We start from the raw sequence: 23,639 nt of genomic DNA on the forward strand, positions 1-23,639 counted from the left end.
TACACACAATATGTATACATGCATAGATTTAAAAAGAAAATACAATTGGATAACATTAGTCATAAGTTGAGAGTGCTCTTTGTCATTAAAGGAACAACCTCTAAAAAGTTTCCCAGAATGTTCAAACTATAGTGCTTTAAAATAAACCATTGTTAAAAGGTTGAATCTTTAAAGACCCTGAGTTCCATTGTTTGGGTTTTCGAGATTGTTATTGCACGTGACTTTTGGTCAAATATGTGGGTGAGGCAATAATAGAGACATTGATTAGATCAACCTATATTTTCCAGAATTTTTTTAAGACATACGAATAATCTGCTTTAATACTAATTGGTTTATAATACAATTTGTTTCATCGAACTTAAATTGCCTTTACCCCTTCTTCCTCATTAAAACATCCAAAAGCTTTGAATATGCAACATTGTACATTACAAAAGTTGGACTGCTGGAACCAAGATGTCTCTTTGAATTCACACTCAGTAATTGTGCACTGTAGTTTTATATTGTACTACAAATCCTGCTTGTATACATGTCTTAATCATAGATTGGAGGTGAGCAAAGAGACTTTACCCCTTCAGAATATGAACGTTAAAACAGCCTTCAGGTGTCAAACACAGTGACGCTCAAACATCACAGTCAAGGACCAACATGAAAAACATACACTATAAGGGAGGCCATATTTGATTGATAACATCAAATGGATATGAATACATCATCATAGATTTTGTCTTAAGGGTCGCTCTTTCTTTGCATCCATGCTGGCATTTCTGTGACATTTAAATTGTCATTGCAAGCTGGATTTTGTCTGAGATTTAATGAGCGATATTCAACAAGTCATATAATAACACTATGTAGAAAATGAGTTTAGTTTACCTAGAATTAAAAAAAAAATGGGTCTTCAATGATTTGATACTGTTGGTAATGTTTTCAAAAAATGCCTGCAGATCAGACATTGGGAGGCACTATTCAATCGAAATGCCTTATAGGAATGGTCAAAATGTAATTTGGAGATACTTGCTGACAAAATTATGTGTATATTGGTATACTTTTATTGTTTCCTGCTTCCTCATTTTAACCAAAAAAGTTTAATCTCCCATCATTGGTTGGACCAATAAGTCATTTAGATTGGACGTATCAATACATTGTAGTTTCTGATATCTCCTGTATTGTGTATATAACTGATGGTTTGCATTGTTGCAACCCTCTGAGCTTTATGACTGAATAACTTAGTATTTTTCCCTTGCTTTACATGTTTTTAGACCACCTCTGAATGTGCTCTGTACAATATCCAATATCTTATCTGTACAATCTGATTGTGTATGTTTCTCAACTCTTTCATCTTCTGACAGGGCTGAAAAGTGGGCTGCAAGAACATGAGGCTGAAAACTGCAGGCACAAAACACTAAGGGAACAAAGGGAAAGAGGACCATCTGAGATCTGGCAAAAACAAAATGCACTGAAGGAACACGAACGAGGGGAAAATTGAGTGAGTGAATTTAGAGCAGAGCCATACACACACACACACACACACACACACACACACACACACACACACACACACACACACACACACACACACACACACACACACACACACACACACACACACCTGCAGGCGGCAGTACAATGACGCCTTGTTATATCCACTCTCAGTGCAGTCAGTGTTCAAGGCAATTATCCAGAGAGTTGCCACACCTAGACAAGCCCACAAGTGGGCCACAGAGCTCCAGTTGGACTAACAACAGCTGTGACGATTAAAGAAAACACTCGACACCTCCTCTCCCAAACATTTCCTCACAACTCCCATCAAAATAGCTAGATGCCATATGCACCAAACACAGCACACAGATTGAAAACTGTCTCTAGGAAGTGGCTTTGCTCTCGGCCAGAAATTGCCGGCAGAATGTAAACAGCGTGCAGATGCCAGTCATCAGTTCAGCCATACTGGAGCCGGTGACATGTGGGAGGACATGGCGAGAGGAAGCTGCGTCCTTCTCGTTACTGTCTCCGTCTACGCATCAATGTGTCAAGGCCGTCTGTCATCGCGAGCTGGGAAGTGTCTGAGATGTAATGAGCAGGATTCATATACGTACACTATGTAGAACACATTTGCATGGTTTACCTAAAAAGAGAAAAAGGTCCTTCAATCGTTTTATACTGTTTGATTCATCAATCTGTGATGTTCAGGGGTTAACCAGTAAATCACTAATGTCATTCACTTCTTCCCTTAAGTTTCCCTGTCCCCTGTCTATCTCATTTGTTAACCCCATTGTATGGTAATAGCTTGGTAATTAGTGTCGGAAGATACAGTTTAAGTCAAATGAAAAAGTTGGATTAGGGTATCCCTAATTACAATTTACTCTACCAAAAATAATTCTGTCAAATATACTTTTGTTTAAAATCATGAATGTCAAATTCAATTAACAATTACAAAAAATTTAAAGCAGCAAGTTCTCATATTTAAGTTCCCGTACCTATCAAATAGATATTGCTATACCTTTTAAACGGACAACTTGGTGTATGTTTGCATTTCGGAAAAAGGAGACGTGTGGGCAGCAGGTTTGATATATGTAACACTTAAAGAAACAGTTAAATGTGAATATGCATATGTTTTTAGAGGAAAGTCAGTGAGAGTTTTTCTAGTGCTTGTGATTAAAATGTCTTGTTATTGTGGTCTCTGTCAGTGCACTTCAAAGGGATTCTCGCACTCTCTGATTAAACATCCCTCCATGTACACAGTGAGACTGATGCTTAAAGCTGCCGTTTAGCATTGATATTCTTGAACAGCTGAGAGATTTTTCAGTTTGTTAAACTCACTGATGCTAATAACAACATGGGCGTATAGAAACACCTCACGTTTTAACCGTTTAATGGAGCATTTCTGCTCTCATTGAAGTTGGGATAAATGTTTTATGTGCCACATGTAATATGAAGCAGCTTAATATAGGAGAATGTAAGCCCTCTGCTAACCTAACATAAGGGCACATTGTATGGCAGTGAATTCCTCTGCACTATGCCAGCCAGCCATGGTTTTGAGAAGTCAGTGAGGCCTTAAGTTCCTGTAACACGTCCAGAAAAAAAAGTGATGGGAGGGAAAAGCTTGTGGAATGATTGGTATTCTGAAATGTTGTTCTTCGCCACAAGTTTATTTCTGTCTTTCATCGAGATCCAGGGAAACATTCCTCAGCCAATCAGAAAGCTTCACTCTCACACATCACCACATTTCCCCCATCATAACATACTGCTAAAACAACCAATAGTATAGACAACAACTTACGAGCAGAAAAAACACATATCCTGGCCAGTGTAAGAGAGAAAATCATACCAAGTGAGCGCATAAGATTAATATTATCCCACCTTTAAGTAAACAACATTCATTACCATTTCACACAAGATAAATGGGATGTAGTTTAGCCCTAATAATTAGAACAATTCAGAGGGCAAAAGCTCCCTTAATAACTAAGTCTAATCTCATATACAGGATCACTATATGTGTGGAATACAGAATTAAAGATGCAAAGTAGAAGAAGTTGGGGATAAGAGTTAGTTTACACATCTCATTTAAATACTGTATTAAGAGAAAGGTGAAAATGACTTACCAAACACTCTCTGCTGGCTGTCCCTCTTCTTCCCTCAGTGTATGACAAAACTTCCCAAGTTGTTCCTCTCAACAGACTCTCTCTCTCTCTCTCTCTCTCTCTCTCTCTCTCTCTCTCTCTCTCTGTGACGTTCTGACAGGCCTGCCAAAACAGCAAAAGGCTGACATCTAGTGGTAAAGCTATTGCTTTTAATATAATTAAATCATTCTCTGTAGAGTTGACGGCCCACTGAGAATAGAAAGTAATTTATAGGCTAATTTGCTCTGATACAGTAGGCGATATAAAAGCAGCAGCTGATGAATACAAATGGCTTCTTATACTAAAATGGCCGGTCATTTGTAAGCAAATTATTTTCCTTAAAGTGACCAAATGTAATATTTTCACCATGACAGCTTATTTTCACAGCTTACCATTTTAAAGAGTTTTTTTGGAACCTGCGTTTGTCAGTAATATTCAACTGTAATTGAAGTTTAATAGATCAAACAGGACCTGTGACGTTTCCTGTGGCTTGTGATTGACTATTAGCTTATGGTGTTAAACATATCCGTGAGTTTGGATTGGAAGACAGCCATCTCCTCGTTACTGGTTTGTAAACATGTATTTACTACACTTTTGTCAATGTTTTCACACAGTTCTGTGTTTGCTGTCAAATACTTGTGTTCTTTACTTTTTCATTGTGTTTGTTATATTTGAGAATACAGAGGAAAATGTTACAACCCATTACAAAGAGTAAATGTCGCATTACCACCCCAGTGATAACATGCTGATGGCTTCGTCTAAGTATGTTGTCATATGGACATATTTATCTAACTCTTAATTCATTAATGACATTCCCGTTAAACACTAACTACAGCTGAAGCTGATGGGAATGTCATTCATTTTGCCATTACTAAGTCATAAACAAAAGAGTTAGATAAATTATGATGGCGCTAAACTAAACAGTTGCAAATGATTGAAATAAATGCAATTCAAGCTGATGCTGGAGATGTTTGCTCCAAATTGAATGACAATCCATTCATTAATTGTTGAGATGTATGATATTGTTACTGTGTGTACAAGGTTGTGGTACTCGAGATGCAAAGAATGCTGGACTAAATACATCATGGATAATAACTTTATTTACAGAATTGGGTTATTCTATTATTATGGCCAAGATCAAAAGCTACACCTGGGACTGGAAAACATGCCGCTGCATCAGAGCACCTGAACTACAATAGATGGAGCATTCAGGGCTTCTGCAACCTGGAGACAGGACCCAACTGCCTTCCCCCACCAGGAACCTGCAACACACACACACACCGACACAACACACACACCGATACAACACACCGATAGAACACACCAATACAACACACCGACACAACACACACACCGACACCGATACAACACACACACAGACGGAGGCCCCGGGGCCGTCATATTGTGCATATCGAGCAACAGTGGAGGAGGTAGTCAGATATTCAGTAAATAGTGTAGAAATATGTTATCGTAAAACAAATCTGAATTTCTACCAAATCAATTAATAAGTAAACAGAAAACAAAGAAGAGAGCACACATAGTTAATGTGTCTTAACCTCAGTGATGTAGGTTTTTGTTTATTTTAACCTCAGGGCGGAGAGTTTGTCAAAGGAAGGTGTTCTCACAAGGAAACATATGAAGCTCTTTGCAATTAGGTTATGGATTCTATAACAAATGATAACTGTGAGGTAAAGAAGACCTAAGGTTGGTAATGGAGTAAATGACAGTATTATTCTACTGCTAAAGCCTGAGGGTTGAAGTATGGTGTTTTAATAATGGCACATACGCTGAAAGGCGAGCAAGGCAATTACAGCAAATGGTTCCTTAAATGAAATTGTTCCCATAACTTATTGCAAAATTAAGTCATGTTCAAGTGGCTATAACTGGAGGGCAAGAAGATATTTTAAGAACAGGTGGCAAGGAACAGTTATTGAGATAATCAAGCAAGCTACATCACATAATACAATGGCACACGATTAGCAGACTCTGTTCCCTTGTGTTATTAAATATATCACATATTAAACTTTTTATGTAATATTCGGTTATCAACAGAGTAGTTTAACTCTTATTGCATGGCAGTTATGTAGGTTTAAGAAGGGTACTTAATGTCTTCAATAAGCTTTGTACAAATGCTTTTCAAAGTGTCAGGGTTGGGGAAAAATAGGACCCAAATGCAGATTGAGGAGGAAGCAGGTTTCAAAAGGAAACAAAAAGGCGAGCTTTATTTACAAAAGCTGAACAAAACAAGAATCCATGAGGCACGAGGTAGCATCCAAACCAAAGGTGACTGTGACCAACATGAAGGGAGACATGAACGACAAATAATGAACCAACACCGAACACAGGAAGAGACAAGACTAAATACAGGGAGGGGTAATCACGAGACGAGAAACAGCCGGGCAGGGGAGGAGAAACACAAGAGAGGTTTCTCAATACTCAAATTTCCCCTCCTCGACTCCTATCCTCGACTCCCCTCCTCGAGACTTGGGGCCCTTCTCACTTCGGTTAAATGGATTACTTGCGTCCCTCATTTGCGTCGTTTCCCTGCTACTAGTCCCTCCCACCAGGGAAGCATGGAGAGACGCAAGAGAGGCTTCTCAATTCTTAAATGTCCCATCCTCGACTCCCCTCCTCGAGACTTAGTCCCGCCCACAGGAGATGCGAGCGGAGGACCGAGGAGGGGAAACGAGGAGAGAGGAGGGGAAGCAGCAGACGTTTAAAGAAATGAGAACTCCTCTCCTCTGAGCGGTCATATTAAAGCGACGTCCGTTCATTATTACGTGGCAACAGCTGCATCAGCTGTCGAGTGTTTTCTCATATTTTATCATCTCTGTTAGATCATCTGAACATTGTTCCCCCACATATTTACTTTGAATTCATTGAGAGTGCGGTATAATGAGACAATAACAGGCTACAGATGCGGACACACACACACAAATATATTTATATAAATATATGTAATTTAAAGTATGAGAGCGCTCTCATAATAACATAACACAATCAGATATAGGCTATCCCCCCCTCTCTCTGGTCGCTGAAATGGGGAATTGAAATTACGGGCCAAAAGTTGTATTTGCAAGTATTAAAAGTAAGCAGAGGACACCAAACCAACTGAGACCTGTCTGTCCGCCGCATCTGCACACTGTACAACACGCACCTGCACACTGTACAACACGCACCTGCACACTGTACCACACACACACCTACACACTGTACCACACACACACCTACACACTGTACCACACACACCTACAGCTCCTAAAGCATAATCAGGCTACAGCCGTTGTGTATTTTATTATGTGAAGCACTAAATGGTCTTAGAAAAATATCGACTCTTTGTATCTACTAAACTAAAGCAAATAAAGAGAGTAGGTCTGTTATACTGAGTGATATATATTTTACACACTGCTTTGCTTTCTGCACGGGCCTCACAGCTGTTCTCACTGTAAACATCGCGTTGCGATGAGAGCAGTTTCTAAAATAATATCCAGGTGATGCATGCAGAGCTGTCATTGGCTGAGATAAATCCGGCCGTGCGTCACGCGTCCACCGTTCCCGGAAATGCATCCGCGGAGGAGCCGTGGAGGAACCATCAGTGTATCCTCGGTTAGAGCTCCTCCAGAGAGCCTCCTCGACGCTCGATCCTCGGTCCTCGGTGTGCATTTAGAGAAATGAGACGTCCTTCAAAATGGCGTGCTGAAATTCATTTCCGGGTCACTACCGGAGGACCGAGGAGTCGAGGAGTTGAGGAGGGGAAATTTGAGTATTGAGAAGCCTCTAAGGAAACCACGAGAAGCAGGGAAATGAGAGCAATGGGACATCCTTTCCTCCGGAGCGTCACGTGAAGCGACGTCCGTTTGTGATGACGCTGCACAGCTGATCGTCTGACAGCAGCCAGCTCTGTCCCCGTTATTTCGGCCCATTCCCAAACCGCCCCCTACACCCTACCCCTACACCCTACCCCTCCGTTTGCGCGTTCACGCGGAGGGTCCGCCATATTAAGGGCTGTTCCAAAGCAACGAGTGTGGAGCGGTGTGGAGTTGGAGTGGGCTTAAGCCCTCAAACAGCGAGTCTGCATCGGTGCTGACTTGAGACCGGTCTCTACCTGACCCGTCTCAACGTTGTGTGTGTCCGTCAGGAAACAAGCTGTTTACAAGTAGTTCCAGCAAACATCCACTGATAAACTGTGATGTTAGCAACCTCATGATAACCTCATATGTTTTAACTTAGGATCATACCTGTGTTTAGTCTAGAAAAAGGTACATGTGTGCATTTTATTATAAATGTGTGTATATTTACAGACTGTTGCAAAAACTAAGAAGCTTGTAAACATCAGGTGTAAAACTAAAAGAGCTTTACAAAAAAGTAACACAATGAAAGATGTTTGACATTTTATTTGAGTTACTAATCTACATTTTTTGTCAAAGACATGCTGATTTGAAACCGTTGTTAGATACAGTTACGGCATTTCCTGTTTCTGCCGTAGAGAGGGGAGTTTGTCCCAAAGCTTGCTGCTGTATTTACTCCCTCCATCTGACAGGAGGGAGCCTCGTTGAGCTGCGAGTGTGGCTACAGAAGGAGTTCACTCCGTCACGGAGGGGTAGGGTCGAGGGAGTGGTTTGGGATTGGGCCTTCCACACACACCCCCGCCTCTATTAGTACACATTTACTGACACAAACATTTGTATCATCTGTTGTAGACCCAAATAAATAAAATGAAATAAGAACTAATTCTCAAAAAAGATAAACGCCATTCTTAAAATGTATAAACGAACATTAGTTGGATTAATATTGATTAGAGTGCACAAAATAAATAAAATAATTCAGAGAAGAAAAAGAGATATGTTATCTATCAAAGTTAGATTAACATTCATTGGATTGCACACTTTGTTTGTTTGGATATGTAGCAAATTAACATTTTAAATAGCACTTAATGACTGACTGAATGGAAATGACAATAAATGAAAATGTAAAACGAAAAAAGCGATCATGAAAATGTTTCCAAAAAATGAATAAAATGATTTTTGACCACTTTGTTGTTCAGATATATCACATATTTGTAACTAAATGATACATTAATTGAAACAAAACACGGTATAAACTGAGGAGTGACTCTCGTGAGGTTCATGTATTTTCTTCACTCCGCTGGGAAACTGCTCTCATGTCAAGAAGCATCAGATCAGTGCATGCACTGCATCGTCCAATCAGTGAGCGATACACAGTAAGGGGGCGGGGCGAGTGTCTGAGGATTTCATCGAAGGATGGTCTGGTGCAGAGCCATAGAGAGATAAGGGCTCTGGTCTGGTGGTTCCTCGGTTATAGCTCCTCGCTACTCGGTCCTCCGGCAAAAACAAGGCCATTGGGACGCTACTCAAGATGGCGCAGACAAATCAACTTCCGGTGAGACCGAGGAGCGAGGAAATTAAAAATAAGAGAAGTGAGAAGGGCCCCTGGTGCCGCCCACAGGAGATGCGAGCGGAGGACTGAGGAGGGGAACCGAGGAGAGAGGAGTGGAGAGCAGCATAGATATATATAAACACTAGATGGCTCATGGGAGATTTTCCAGCGTAGCTGACTGGCCGCCATCTTGCTACAGTCAACAGTTACTCTGATTCGCGTTATGGTAGCTGTTGTAAGGTGAGTGATCTGCACAAAAATACTCTTAACTCGCTGAAATCTTGACTGATTTACAAACGGTTTGGTTTATTATAAACATTATTAGCATGGCTATGATACAGGATGCTTGGACATGTTGAAATTGAAGCTTTTCTTTGTGTATGTGGTTGTATTTATTAGCTGGCTAATAACAAGAGGCTGTCAGTGAGACCTAGTATTACAAAGTTCACCCAGCAACTTTACACCAGTGGGAGAGGCAGAACTGCTCTTTCTTTTCAACATAACTTAAGTTACACATGATTTCTTCCAAGTGGTTTGGCTTGTTAAAAACATCTTGCATTATGATACAGGAATTTGCTGGCTTTGTGTTTACAGAAGTACCTGACTATGCCGGACTTTTGTGCAGCCTACGGATGCTCCAATCGCCGCTGTCTGCAAACAAGAACCCGTGGGATCACCACATATGTTTATGTTTGCTCAGTCTAATAAACCAATAACATGGTTGTGAAAGAATACCAAAGCTGAGGCTGGACGATGATTGATTGTTAGTGTGCCATGTGTCACTGTGTGTCTTATTGGTTTTGTGGTATACTGTATTTTATTTTATTGTGTGCAAGACACATTTAAAACAAATAACCTTGAACCTTGAAGCCCCATCTCTCCCCACCTGCTCCTGCTTCCTACATCCCCTCCACACCACACCAAGTTGTTCTTCTTAATAATAATAATACATTTATGTTGGGGGGGCCGCCTTTCATAACACCCAAGGACACCTTACAGGGGCATAGGGGCAATATAGGGAACAATTTAAACAGTGGATTTTGTGATATATCAGCCGGGGTGAGTCAAGACAAACCACAAATGGACTACAGAAGGACACATGGTACAGTTTATATTATTCTTGGTCTTTTTTCAATAACATATTTCAAAGGTTCTGGATTTGTTTACAAATCTAGAAACTAAATACAAAACTAGGATGATAAGATCTCATGTCAAAAATAATTGTGATAAATTAGACAGAACTGGCCTGTATGTGAGCACATTTTATGTTGGTTTGGTTCTTCTGATAAAGGTGTGAATATCTAAATAATATACCAACATATGCTATTGTCATTAGTTGTGTCCCTGTTCTTCAAGCTAAGGCATTGCTCAATTAACAACTCTTGGTTTACAGAGTGGTAACATGAGACCGATTTTTATATATAAAATATAAATGTATTTTAATTTTATTTATAATTTATTTTAAATATTGACAATATAATAAAATAAATGGAAATATATACACCGGCAAATATTTAATATAAATACCTTGTGTGTGTGTGTATAGCTATTGCTTTATCTGATTAATGTTATTTTCATATGAAAGTCCATGATTATAAGTATGCAGTATCATAACTACATCTTTGATGTTTATAAAAAACCAAACCGTTTGAAAATCGGTTGAAAATTGAGCAAGCTATGGTTATTTAAATAGTAAACCATAATGTTATGAATGAGAGCACTGCCTGTAGCAAGATGGCGGCCAAGTGGCAACGTCGGTCTCCATTGGCCAGCAGCGCGTGTGAGCCATCTAGTGTTTATATATATCTATGGAGAGCAGCAGGTGGTTAGAGAAATGAGAACTCCTCTCCTCTGAGCGGTCATTTTAAAGAGACGTCCATTAATGATGACAGCAGGCACAGCAGCCCTCTGTCTGATGGACAGATGTGTTCATGATGACTTATATATTTAATTCATTCACAGTGCGGTATAATGAGACAATAACAGGCTACCGATGCGGACATATACACACACACATATATTTATATAAATATATACAATTTCAAAATCAAGACTTTTACTTGTAAAGAAGTATTTTCACACTAGTTTTGCTAAATACATCAGTCACCATGCGTTACCTCGGCTCATATTGTAGTTAAATTAGGTATAGTGGAAAGTACCTACACTTAAAAACAATTTTGAGATACTTCATCATACTTGTACTTTACTTGGGTAACTTTACACTTGTTCTCCATACATTTGGTCGGTTAGTATTTGTTGTACTACATTAAATCATATTTAATAATATAAGTTAATTTGCAGATTCAGATTATTAATACAAAACAATATCAACTAATAAATCATGATTTATTATAATGAATTAAACAACCTTGTAGTAACAGCTGCGACAAAGCAGTGCTTAGATATTAAAGCACCATTAAATACATTTGACTATATTACCCTATTATACCTATACAATACTGTTCGTAGCCTACATGGTATTCTATTCTATTCAATATTATGTTTTATTGCTATACTTTACCATGCATAATGTTATAATTGATTACTAAGTTTCACCTAATACTAGGCACTATCTCATGCTAAAGTCTTATTATTTCTGTATTTTACTTTCTCTATTCATCTGCTTTATCAGCTGCAACAACAACAACAACAACAACAACAACAACAACAACAACTGATACTGATACTTTTGTAGACGTAAAGAGAGTAGTATTTCTGCATCTTCCATATGGAACTTGTATAATACAAGACTAAGGCAACATAGCTACATCTTTCATCCGTGATAAGTCACATTTGTCAAGACTCATATTTCTGAATGTTTCTTTCTTAGAGAGATGGGGATTTATTCCTTGTTTCTGCGCGAGTTCCTTTACTAGTGTTATCTGTCCTGAGCGCGTTCCCGTGTCCTGAGCGCGTTCCCCTCTCTTGTGTTGCGCGCTCCCGCCTGGCTGATATTCCGCCTGCTCTCACGTGCTTTCTGTGTATAAAAGGGTCCCATTCTCTGTTCATGATGTCCTCTGTGTCACCAGACAAACGAAGAAAGATGGAGTCCGCACTGAACCAGCTGAAGAAACACACTGTAGTGGTGGCAGACACTGGAGACTTTAACGGTGAGATAACCCCTGTTATTAGTGACATGCTATTGTTAGCTTGGTTAGCATGCTAACTATCTGAGCAGGAAAGATGCAGCTATAATGTGAATGACGGCCATGTCAAGTGGGAGCGGCAAATGTTAGCATCAGTAGTAATTCATTTACACCGAAGGGTTAATGTTAGCCAGCTAACTGTCCAGCTAACTAACTCCCAGTAGGTTTTACAACTGTCACTGCTATAGTTCACAATCTTATAAGCCGATTACTTATTACTGTTACCTATTAGGCAGTAGCTGTTGGCTACTTTAGCAACACTAGCAGAAACTCTAGTTACTGACGTGACGTGTTTTCTAATTCAATCAAATATGCATGTATTTTGTTTGCATTAGCAACTTCCCAAAAGAAACACTTTTCAACAATTTGCACTTATTCAACTTTTGTGTATTGTGTACACAATACAACTAGGTTATGATGACAGTGTGTTCCCGGAGTAAGCATAGTAACTCAGCAACAGGGTGTAAAGGGTATGTGTTGCCCTTCCTCGTTAGTCTCTTTCATGCGGCAGAGCAAAAGTTCACCTTGCTCAATGGACCACAATGAGGAACTGTTTGCCGTAATACAAATGCATTGTTTTGCAAACCAGATTTCCTCAGTTCCTCATCCAGAGTTTGCAGACTCAGGATGACATGACAGAACTGGTCTGTCCGCCAGGCGTGACTGAGCAGGCTGATAAAGCTGCTCTGGTTACACTGCAGGAGTGCTGGCTGTTTGCGTAGACATTTTTAAATGTGTCACCATTCAATTACTCTTTTAAATTTAGACAAAAGAGTGATTCTGTATTGAGGCATGCATACACGAAATAGACGCAGTCAAATAATGATGTGATATATATATATATATAATGGAACAGAACCTGGTTATCTATTTTTTACAACGTCTGTCATTTTTGATGAACTGAAAGCAAATAAGAAAACTAGCCATAGTAAATAATAATTAGTTGCAATTTGTCTAATCAAATGCATCTCTCAAAACTAATCGAGTTATCACTGAAACCATTGGCTTTGCTTAAAAATCCACATGAATATTGTAGGATTTCTCAGGTTTCACTGGCAAGTTCAGTCATATTTAACAAGAAGCATCACATAAGAATTCCAAGAACTTGTTGAAACAACCTTGCTTCACTTATATGCAACTGGTTGGGAAGAATGTTCTTGAGAGAAGCTTGAAAGTAAATGGAGGGGGGGCACTTGTGAAATCTAGCACAGGACTACATGGTAACTGATTAGCCTGCACAGTAGGGCTGCAACAAACGACTAATTTGATAGTCGATTAATCTATCGATTAATGAAACGATTAATCGACTATTCGGACTATTATGCCTTGCACAATTTCTCAAACGCTCTTATTTAGCCATCAACTTTTAGATTTAGCTTGAGGTTGTTTTAGGCACGTGGGAACTAACAATGAAGACAATAAAGATGAATACTTGATTAAAAAATACATATTATTAAATTAACTAAACAAATTGTTTACAAAATGAACATTGCTTTTCATTTAAATTAAATAAATAATATTTCACATCAAAAGAAACAACAGTGTTTTGGCAAATAATAAATAATGTGATAACAGAATTGTAAACAGAATAGCTGAAACTTTAACAAACTAACTAATTCAGTTACCTCAAATCATTACCCCATGTTTATATAATGTAGTTAACTCCGTGTGTTGCTGCTAGCATACAGAACACCTGACGTGGAAACGTTACTCGTGGATGGGGCTACAGAGCTACTAGAAAGACAGTGGAACCTGGTGCATTCCTCCGTCTGGATGTGGAGCACTTTTGCTAAATGTTTAGACAAATTGCTCGTGTTACCGCCCTTACATGCTAAACTCTTATTGCACTTTTGGCAACGAGCAACGAGATGGGTAAAGTTTAACCACACCTCGGAGCGGCGTTCTCTCCGCCACCTCCGCAGTGTGTTGCTACATGTAGCAGCCGCATGTGTGTAAACTGCCCCGCCCCCTCGCACACAGACCAGGGAGAGATCTCGTCTGATCGAAAATACATCATAGACGCATTTGTTTGTCTTTTTACATATTATAAACGAGCTGGCCACACGAAGACTGCGATATAATGTTTTTGTATCAATAATACATGACATATATTTTTTAAATGTCTCCAGTACCAATAACGTTGTAGCTTAACGGCGCGTAAAACGCACGTGATGACGTCACCAACGAATCGACGACTGAATTAGTTGGCAACTAATTTGGTAATCGATTAAGTCGATTAGTTGTTGCACCCCTACTGCACAGTTATTGATGGTTTAAAGAGAGTAAGGGATTAGGCTCCTTGAAGAACCGTTTAAAACTGCTTTGTGCTGGTGACACACGAACGTGAATGTTTTTGAAGTCTTTCCAAGTTATTTTGAGAATAAAGTTCGATAGTCCAATTCATTAGCAGTTGTGTCATCTGAATATAGTTGTGCACATTGTTGATAGACAAATAAATTAGGGCTTGTAACGATGAACTCCTCATTCTAAACTACACATTTTGTCAACTTGCACAAAAAAGTCATCACTAGTGACATCATATTTACAGTTTTTTTTTTTTTTTTTTTTTTTTTTAAGCTTTCTAGCATAACTTAATACTTTATTTGCCCAAATGATGACCTGTATTGTCAGTGGAAATATATTCGGGGTGGCTATTAGAAAATAAATAATGACACAGGTGTTAGAGGCACCCGACTATGTTTAGAAAAACTTTTGTAATCAGCAAACTTTCTTTGTTTCTTGAACTGATGGTCACAAGTATTCAGTCCAAACCTGCTGACCTGCGGATGCATCTAATCTTCTTTTTTTTGAAGTGGGGGTTGAAAGATAGCTGGCCCTATAACAGAGACAGGCTTTGTTCTTGGCCTGAAAAGCTGGCAACAGGGAGTACTGACATAAAACCTGCGTGCATCATGAAAAAGCTTCTCACACATATCAAATTTAAATCTGCTGGTCAGTCCTGTAAACTACAACTGGATGTTTCTAAAGTGGAGATTATGGAATACATTACACTTACTTGCTTATTAGACCCTTAATTACCCTTAACATTATTTAACTATTTTTGGTGCTAAGATTTTTCAGCACCAAGGATTCCTTTAGCTTGTTTTTCCAATATTATGTTAGCAGTTTGAACTATGTATTCTTACTGAGCATGAGCAGCAGCATATACGCTGCCTTTGGAAATAAAAAAAGACTAACAGACATTAATGAATACTCCCACTCCCACTGAATGTGCTTCAGACTCTGAATAGGTTGGTTTTGGAGGATGGTAACACAAATATTTCTATGCAATAGATGGCGCCATTCTTTTTTTATCTGACAGCAGCACTATGTTGTTTCAGGGTTTCAAGGGAATCTGTGAGTTGTATTTAATCCACAATTTTTAATCCCTTACTCTTTTTTAAGATTTTTGTTTATTTAGTGTCTTGAAGACAGTCCTTTTAACTCTTAGGTTTGTAATTGTAAATAGTGTTTTGGGATTTTGTAAGGGACCTTTGGACAGCTTTGCCGTGTTTTAACTTTAATATATCTGTTTTGAATTATTAGGACATCTACAGTGAGTCTATCCTTGGAGTTTCTCTGCCTCATTGTGGATCTGTGTGTCACTTCAGCCATTTTCTCTCTACTTGTCTTGCAGCCATTGAAGAGTACAAGCCTCAAGATGCCACTACCAACCCGTCTCTGATCCTGGCTGCTGCCAAGATGCCAGCCTACCAGCACCTGGTGGATCAGGCCATTAAATATGGCATCGCCATCGGCGGGTAAGATGTCAGGAAAAACTAAGAACTGAACCAAACACCTTAGAATCGAACCAACCTCTACTTGAAAGGTTTATGGATTACTTCAGAGGTAGTCTAGTTAACATCTGGTTAACCTGTATTTTAGAAGCCTGTAACATATGCGTCATTTACTTAAAAAAGGGAACTTTTGATGTGGTTTTGCAGATTATGCAAAGTACATACTTTCTTTGTGCAAGGTGTTGACAAACTTCCTTAATTTGCAACTGCTCAGAGATTGATAAATGTAATTCTTTGACTCATGTAACAAGTGAAATTTAACACATTTAAAAACGTTTCAGTTTTTCCATTTGTTTTAAATGTGTTTTATGGGGTTCCTACACTACTTTTTAAAGTCAGTCAGACCTCTTTGAACTGATGTGTCAAAATTAATATTTTACATTTTCAAAAGTTGAAGATTGCAGGTTTTAAGATAATTTCTACAATTCCCTTTTTTGTTGTGTCCCTCTGACTTTAAGTTAACCAACTTGGTATTGTCTCCTTTTCTGTCCAGAACTGAAGATGAGCAGGTAGCCAACACCATGGACAAGCTGTTTGTGAGTTTCGGGCTAGAGATCCTGAAGAAGGTCCCAGGCAGAGTCTCCACTGAGGTGGATGCCAGGTTAGTGCAAACATGTCACAAGAGGGTTCCCAAATGTCAATTGTACTTTGAAAGTAACACTTTGAGGGAGGCCTAAAGTGCGTGCATACATCAGGTAATTCGTGACAATGTTGTTTATTACGTCATCACTCTAATGTGAAAAACGTGTTTACTTTTATTTCATGTTGACTTTCTTGGAGGATTATAGGTAATCCCTTTACAATAAAAAGCTGTCCACTGGTATATCGTTACACAATATAGTATAGAATTGGGAGGGATGAAACCCTCTTTAATGGTCACACATGTAGAGCACACAGCGCGCACACACAGTGAATTTGTTCTCTGCTTTTAACCCATCCTAGTGCCAGGAGTCTAGTACTAGGAGCAGAATACTTACATTGTCCCTCATAACATTATATTTCATGTCTTTAAATTAAAATCAGTCTGCATCCGCATTACTGATCAATAATTGGTAAAATCTTAAAGTCATTTTTTCCTTGAGGAAAAACAATTGCTTGGAGAACTTGTGTGGTACATTTTGCAGCACAACCTATAATACATTCCTTAATGCTGATTTGAGTAAATGCAGTCAAATTTAGATGGCATTTATAAAGCACATTCACACTCAATGCCATGTTAGACAATGGGCTAACCGTTTGGAGCCAGGGATCAAACCTCCCCTCCGAGCCACTGCTGTATGTTCAATATATTATTACTTTTCAATTATGAATGGCTGTATCTTTCTCTTTATCTAACAGATTATCTTTCGATAAAGAGGAAATGGTTGCCAAAGCCCTGAGGATCATCGCTCTCTATGAAGAAGCAGGCATCGGCAAGGAGCGTGTGCTCATCAAGCTGTCGTCCACATGGGAAGGGATCCAGGCCGGCAGGTGAGCGTGAAATGTTAACTATGTTCGCCTACCACTTGTATTGTCCGTCTCAGTTTACTGTGTTTTACTAATGTATGATGTTAAAAGTTTTTTTTATAATGTTTACAGGGTGTCCGCGGGGTCTTAAAAAGTATTAAAAGTTGATGAATCAATTTAGCGAAAATTAAGGCTATTAAAAAGTATTAAACGGCATGTTCCAAGGTATTAAGAAGGTCCACAGCAACGACAACATGAAACACCCTTTAATTTACTGAAACAACATGTCGGGAAACCCCCTCAAGGTGTCCCCATGCATAGCGTGCCATAAAATGCTGCTTCTTATTTTAAGTTTCGTTGCCTTGCTCCGCTCTGTGGGGGGGGGGGGGGGGGGGGGGGTTTATCTGCTGGTGGACTACCTGAGAGATATACAGCAGGAGAACACGCCGTCCACCACGGAGAATAAACAGAAGGGCAACTATGACAACCATGCTCCGGGGTCTTCTAAGCTGCTTTTGGTGTATTTTGTGGCAGCAGCAGCGCCACTTACAGGCCTGGCATATGTACTACAGCGTTTCCAGCATTTCCAGCGGTCTGGTGTGAACGGACACATTAATGAATCGAATGCGCTTGAAAGGAAGACTTTTTTGCGTTTGCGTTTTACTGTATGCGTCCTCGTGGGGTCGGGGTCTAAGCCAAACTATATCCGGTCACAGAGATCTTCTATTTTAAAGTAAGGTCAACACATATCGACCCTAAATATAGTCTATATTAAGAACGAGAAAAGTCTTAACATATCGTTTTTTGTAAACATATTACAAATGTGTGAGGGTGATGACGTCAGAGCGAAGTTGCGATGAGGTCTTAAAATGTATGGAAAGGGTCTTAAAAAAGGTATTAAATTTGACTTCAGGATTCCTGCATATACCCTGTGTTTAGGTACGCTAACCAATTTAATTCTCCTCTAACAAAAAGTTTATTAAAATAAAGAAAAAGAAACCCAAACAACACATACAAAATTATAATAAGTGCTTATACAAACATATCAAGCAAGCCCCCAAATACAGCACTAAACTGCGAGGCATCTTTTATTTGTTTGCATAGTGGTAGAACTTGTTCTTTTATGTACTCTTTCAATGCCATACTCATGTTTTCTTTAAAAATAATTACTGGGTTCTCAGTAGGTTTCAGAAATAAAAGAAACCACATGACGTGCAGAGTGATTCCAGGCAGATTGTTGCAGGGTGTCGGCTTTATGAACAGACATTTATGACACTGCTGAGTGGAAAATGCATACCTTTGCTGTTATGCATTATGAAAGCTGTTGACGTACCAAAGAAATTAGGCTTATTGCTCAGTGCTTGACATCTTTTACATTTGAATAATTGCGTTAATTAAAATACATCTTTTGCACAAGTTTCTGCAAGATTAAAAAAAAAGCTTTGCTTGGTGACACTTACGATCTTTTAGATCTGATCAGGAAATCCCTATGAAAGAACATTTCATTTTTACATGCGCAATAGGGCAACTTCATGAGGCATTTCTTAAGGACTTCTACACATCACTGTAATTCCTGAGTGTTACTACAAAAATCTACACTTCTACCTAAATCAAAACCTGTATCTCTATTAACTGCACTTTCTCAATTTGATTGCACATGTTTAACCCTTTAATTTCTCTTAACAAAAAGACTGCAGTATAATCAAACCATAAGGCGCATTCACACTGCGGTACTTTTCCCACAAAGGTTCATGCGAACTTAGTTCAGATCGCGTTCACACCGGAAAAAGTTCCTGGGGGTGGATTAGGCAAATGAAGCCGCTGACGGTACTTCTTCTTCTGCTTTGTGTTTACTGGCAGGCCGCAAACCACTTCACGGCGTATACTGCCACCCGAAGTCCCCGGCCGGAAGTCCCCGGAGTTGGGGACTGGCTTCAGTAGAAGCTGCTGGGACTCCCAGCAGAAGCTGCTGGGAGTCCCAGCAGCTTCTACTGAAGCCTTCCGAGTAAATCGCCAGAACGCCGACACCTCCTCATCTCCACCGCTCCCATGTTTTATTTTGTGTTGCCATAAGTTAGTCTCTCTGCGTTTCTGCGCTGGGCTAATGCTAATGCTAATAATGCTAATACAAAACTCTTTGGGAGTTTTACGGGGCGTGGTTTGCAATTCGCCCAGCCAATCAGAAATATAGCTCTTTTCTCACAAAAGAGCCGCTCGAAAGTCCCTGCTCTCTAGCAGGGACTTTCGAGGGGGTAAAAAGGTTCGCATGAACTACTTTTAGTACCGGCTCTTTTTGGTGTGAATGCGATCATGAACTAAGTTCGCATGAACCTTTTGTGGGAAAAGTACCGCAGTGTGAATGCGCCTATAGTCTCATGTTTTCATATTCTGGTTGAAATGTCAGGCAAAGAAAGAATGCATGACGGCTTGTTTCCTGAGTGTATTTTTTATTTTCCGTGCAGGGAACTGGAGGAGAAGCACGGTGTTCACTGCAACATGACCCTGCTGTTCTCCTTTGCTCAGGCTGTGGCCTGTGCAGAAGCAAAGGTCACGCTCATATCACCCTTCGTGGGGCGCATCCTCGACTGGTACAAGGAGAGTACAGGCCGCAAGAGCTACGAGCCACAGGAAGACCCAGGTAACAAAGGCTGTCAGTGTATGAACGTTGCATTCAAGTGAAAATATGTCAAAGGTGCACAGAGTATTGAAGCCGTTTGTTTAAGCTGTGGAATTACAACTTTTGTGTCATGTGACGCTTTGGTTCCGAGAAAGAGGCATCTGTAAATCAGTGTATAGTATTTTTGAGGGAAATCAACTTCACAGTCTAAACTCTATAAATGCTCTTTTTTTAATCATTACAAATGTGCTAATTCAGAGTTATTTTCCCTTTTTCCATTTATTTGAGCCAATCAGTTGTTAGAGTTTAATCAAGTCATCAGATTTTTGACTGTTATGGGAATCCTGATGGTGCACAGAAGTATATCGCTTCACCGCCATGTAGGATCTTATCAAAAAACAAAACAAAAGGAGGAACAGCAGAATTAAAAATAGTATTCCTGAGGTAACATCCTTCTGTTTTAAACTTCGAATAGCCTGGACTTTACTTTGAGGAACTGCTCATTAAGTCTGACACCACAGGTGCTGGCATGTGTACAATCTGATGAATTTGAGCTTTAAAATGTTCTCTCTTTTTCTTCCCTAGGTGTACTGAGTGTGACCCAGATTTTTAACTATTACAAGAAGTTTGACTACAGCACTGTGGTGATGGGCGCCTCCTTCAGGAACACGGGGCAGGTTAAGGCCCTGGCAGGCTGCGATCTGCTCACCATCTCCCCCAGCCTGCTGGCAGAGCTCAGCCAGGACCACAGCACTGTCACTGAGATGCTCAAAGTGGAAAAAGGTACTGTCTGGGGTCCAAAGGCTGCCTCTGCTAGATGCTGCTATTATCGTTACCCAGCTTTATTTTCATTGTGCATGGATATTCAGGAAACTATTGCAGTCTAATTTGGGGTTCTGGCCACTGCAGCTGTTATACCTATTTCTTTAAAAACAAATAATAAAATGGAAGTATCAAAGTCGACTTCTGCTTCAAAATGTGCAGCTTTACTTTTGTTATTATGAAATACATATTTGCATGATGTTCTTTGTACTGTCTGCACCCTGTGTTCATAAAAATAATGGTGCCTATTTAAAAAGTCTTCCCTGTATGTCAACCTTTTGTCTAGCAGGTTAATGGTGTTATTCTTAAAGAGTCATCTCCGAAAACTGAGACGAGATGGAATTCAAAATGTTTCACATGACACGTCAACGGCTTAATCTTAGATACAGAAATGTTTGACTCTGATGGTTTGTTTACAGCAAAGGCCTCTGATCTGGAGAAGATCCACCTGGATGAGAAGGATTACCGCTGGCAGCACAACGAGGACCAGATGGCCACGGAGAAACTGTCCGATGGCATTCGCAAGTTTGCTGCTGACGCCATCAAGCTGGAGACCATGATCAAAGTACGGTTTTGAAGGTTTTTTTGCCAAATGTGTACAAGCTAACAGTAGGTCTTAAAGAGCCTGTGACACGGGTTTCCCCCAGCATCCAAACCCATCATCTTTAGTAAATATTGTCCCCATGAAATCGTTACTGAACTGATTTTGGATATTTGTACTTTGATAACCATTAATCTGCCTTCAATGTTGACCATTTTCTGGATCTTCTCGGGGATTCTTCAAGTCCCGCCAAATGATGTGTGACGTCATTGCGGGCACAGCGCTCCAGCTGCACCGTTCAGGATACCAGCATCTGCATGCAAACCTGATGTAAACGCACGATGGCGCACACAGCAGCAAGCTCAGACAGCGATGACGGTTTAATTTTGAACGTGTCTGAGAGCTCATAGAGGCTGAAGGATCGGTTTATGTTGTATCTGTTAGAAGTTTAGGAATTAGGTGCGTCAATATGGGCGATCATACGGTCATGTAGCCAGTGGTGGACTGGGACTAAAAATCAGCCCGGGACTCTCGACTGGCCCACTTCGGTACCGCTAGTAAGTTGTCAACGGGGGGAGTGGGGGATGTGCTAGTGACTTATCCGACCGGCCCACTTCGGTACCGGCCCATCGGGATTCGTCCCGATGGCCAGTCCGCCACTGCACCCAGCCCACGTAAACTGTCAACGGGGGGGAGCCTCGCTGCGGGGAAACGGTGGACCTAGTGTCCCGATCGGAGTGGGAATAATAATAATAATCCGTGCATTTTATCCATTAATTTCCCCAACATTGTGGTAAAAAAAACACACGTTTAATCCATGTTGGTGTACTACAAATCGGTTTGTTTTCTCATCAGGAAATGCAGACAAACAATTTGTCATCATCCTCACGATCATTTAATGTATCATATGTTCGCCGAATTGACATGAAAGCACTGATAAATGTAGTTTCATCCACTTGAGTTTACAACTACAAAATAATCGATTTGTTTTTATATCACATCCGACGGGAGGAAATTCAGCAGCTCTCACTACCGATTTGTAATCCGAATGTAATCATCATCTTCACCACGATCATTTATGTTTATGTTCGCCGAATTGACATGAAATCACTGACAAATATGAATATACTGTAGTCAACTTCATTAAAACGTTATTAACGTGCCTAAACTCAGTAATTCACCATTTCTACGCATGACAACACACTTTGTCCGTGTTTGGCTCTCGCCGCACAGTGAAGCGTTCCCGCATTGACGTCACTTCCGGCTTCCCCCAAAACTTCAAAGTGAGTCGAAGGAATTTCCCCGCGATGTTCGAAATTATTGATATTTATCGGAACGGTATCGCACCTTCTTTATTAAACTGACGGTTCGAGATTACTAGTAGCCCAATATTTCATTGCGCAACAGTTGTTGGGAGGCTGTCACAGGCTCTTTAACTATGATCGACATAGAAACTGTATAGAAATGATTTAGTCGTTTTAAAGGTGTTTGACGAGCTTTGTTTCCATTCTTTTTTTTTATCACAGGAGAAAATGCTCAATGTCAAAAACGGGAAGTGATGGAGAGATGTGACGTTGCATTGACAGGAAGTATAAGGAGTGAGCAGAGTGGCTTCTTTATTTCCAACTACCTGAGGGAAGGTCCAGAGCACCAGAAGGCCTTCACTCTCCTCATCTGACCAACTCCAGTCTGGGATTAACTGACCGAACATTATCAATGCTAATGTGGGTGTGGAGTTACTGTAAAATAGTCTAGAATTTACTCAAAATGTTAGCAGAAAGGGAAACACTTTGTTGAACAAATGTCTTAATGAGTCTTTTAGTAAAGTCTTGTGACTACTAGAAAGGACCCTGAGCACTTTTTTTTTGCCAGGAATGGACCACAGTTTTGCTATCATGACCATTTGGACCAAGTTGAGGGCAGAAGATAAAGACCAATGTACAATCATTCCTCACAAAATGATATTTTGCTCTTTCAATAAATAAAAAAAAAGTCTCCCTCAATACTGTTTTGTTTTTTGGTTGCTGTCTCCGCCAAGGAGGTTATGTGTTTGGCTTGTTGTTTGTTTGCCTGCAGGATTGCGATAAAACTTCCAGAAGAAGTGGATAGTGTAGGCCAATGAATAACACATTAAATGTTGCCGCAGATCTGAATGGGCTGATGCACCTTAATATTTACTAATGGAAACAGCCTTTGTGCAGTTCTGTGCTTTTTTTAGTTTAGTGCTGTCTTTGGTAACAAATCTGAGTTCCAGCAGTT

The 23,639-nt window shown here is 39.9% G+C and overlaps 2 protein-coding genes across 2 annotated transcripts in view; one reads left to right on the forward strand and one right to left on the reverse strand.

The window, feature by feature from the left end:
• tspan4a (tetraspanin 4a) overlaps positions 1 to 3,652 on the reverse strand; it is a 155,286-nt gene extending 151,634 nt beyond the window's left edge. Inside the window, exon 1 of the mRNA XM_034103199.1 lies at positions 3,597 to 3,652. The gene's annotated coding sequence lies outside the window, so the exon portion shown is untranslated. The remainder of the gene's footprint in view (positions 1 to 3,596) is intronic.
• An 8,287-nt stretch (positions 3,653 to 11,939) lies between these two features.
• Positions 11,940 to 23,383, forward strand: taldo1 (transaldolase 1). The gene is made up of 8 exons (XM_034109411.2): positions 11,940 to 12,121; positions 15,795 to 15,918; positions 16,448 to 16,555; positions 17,293 to 17,424; positions 19,863 to 20,038; positions 20,603 to 20,800; positions 21,259 to 21,404; positions 22,907 to 23,383. The coding sequence occupies exons 1-8, from the start codon at positions 12,019 to 12,021 to the stop codon at positions 22,937 to 22,939; spliced, it is 1,020 nt and encodes a 339-aa protein (XP_033965302.1). The 5' UTR covers positions 11,940 to 12,018; the 3' UTR covers positions 22,940 to 23,383.
• Positions 23,384 to 23,639: the final 256 nt, after the last annotated feature.

This window comes from Pseudochaenichthys georgianus, chromosome 3 (genome assembly GCF_902827115.2).
Source record: "Pseudochaenichthys georgianus chromosome 3, fPseGeo1.2, whole genome shotgun sequence".
NCBI classification, from domain to species: domain Eukaryota; kingdom Metazoa; phylum Chordata; class Actinopteri; order Perciformes; family Channichthyidae; genus Pseudochaenichthys; species Pseudochaenichthys georgianus.

What these genes read in the sequence shown, in the direction of transcription:
- taldo1 (XM_034109411.2), top strand. Translation starts at nt 12,019, where the DNA reads ATGATGTCCTCTGTGTCACCAGACAAACGAAGAAAGATGGAGTCCGCA. An exon ending in TCCACTGAGGTGGATGCCAG is followed by an intron (nt 16,556 to 17,292) that starts GTTAGTGCAAAC and finishes TTTATCTAACAG; the next exon opens with ATTATCTTTCGATAAAGAGG. An exon ending in GAAGGGATCCAGGCCGGCAG is followed by an intron (nt 17,425 to 19,862) that starts GTGAGCGTGAAA and finishes TTTTCCGTGCAG; the next exon opens with GGAACTGGAGGAGAAGCACG.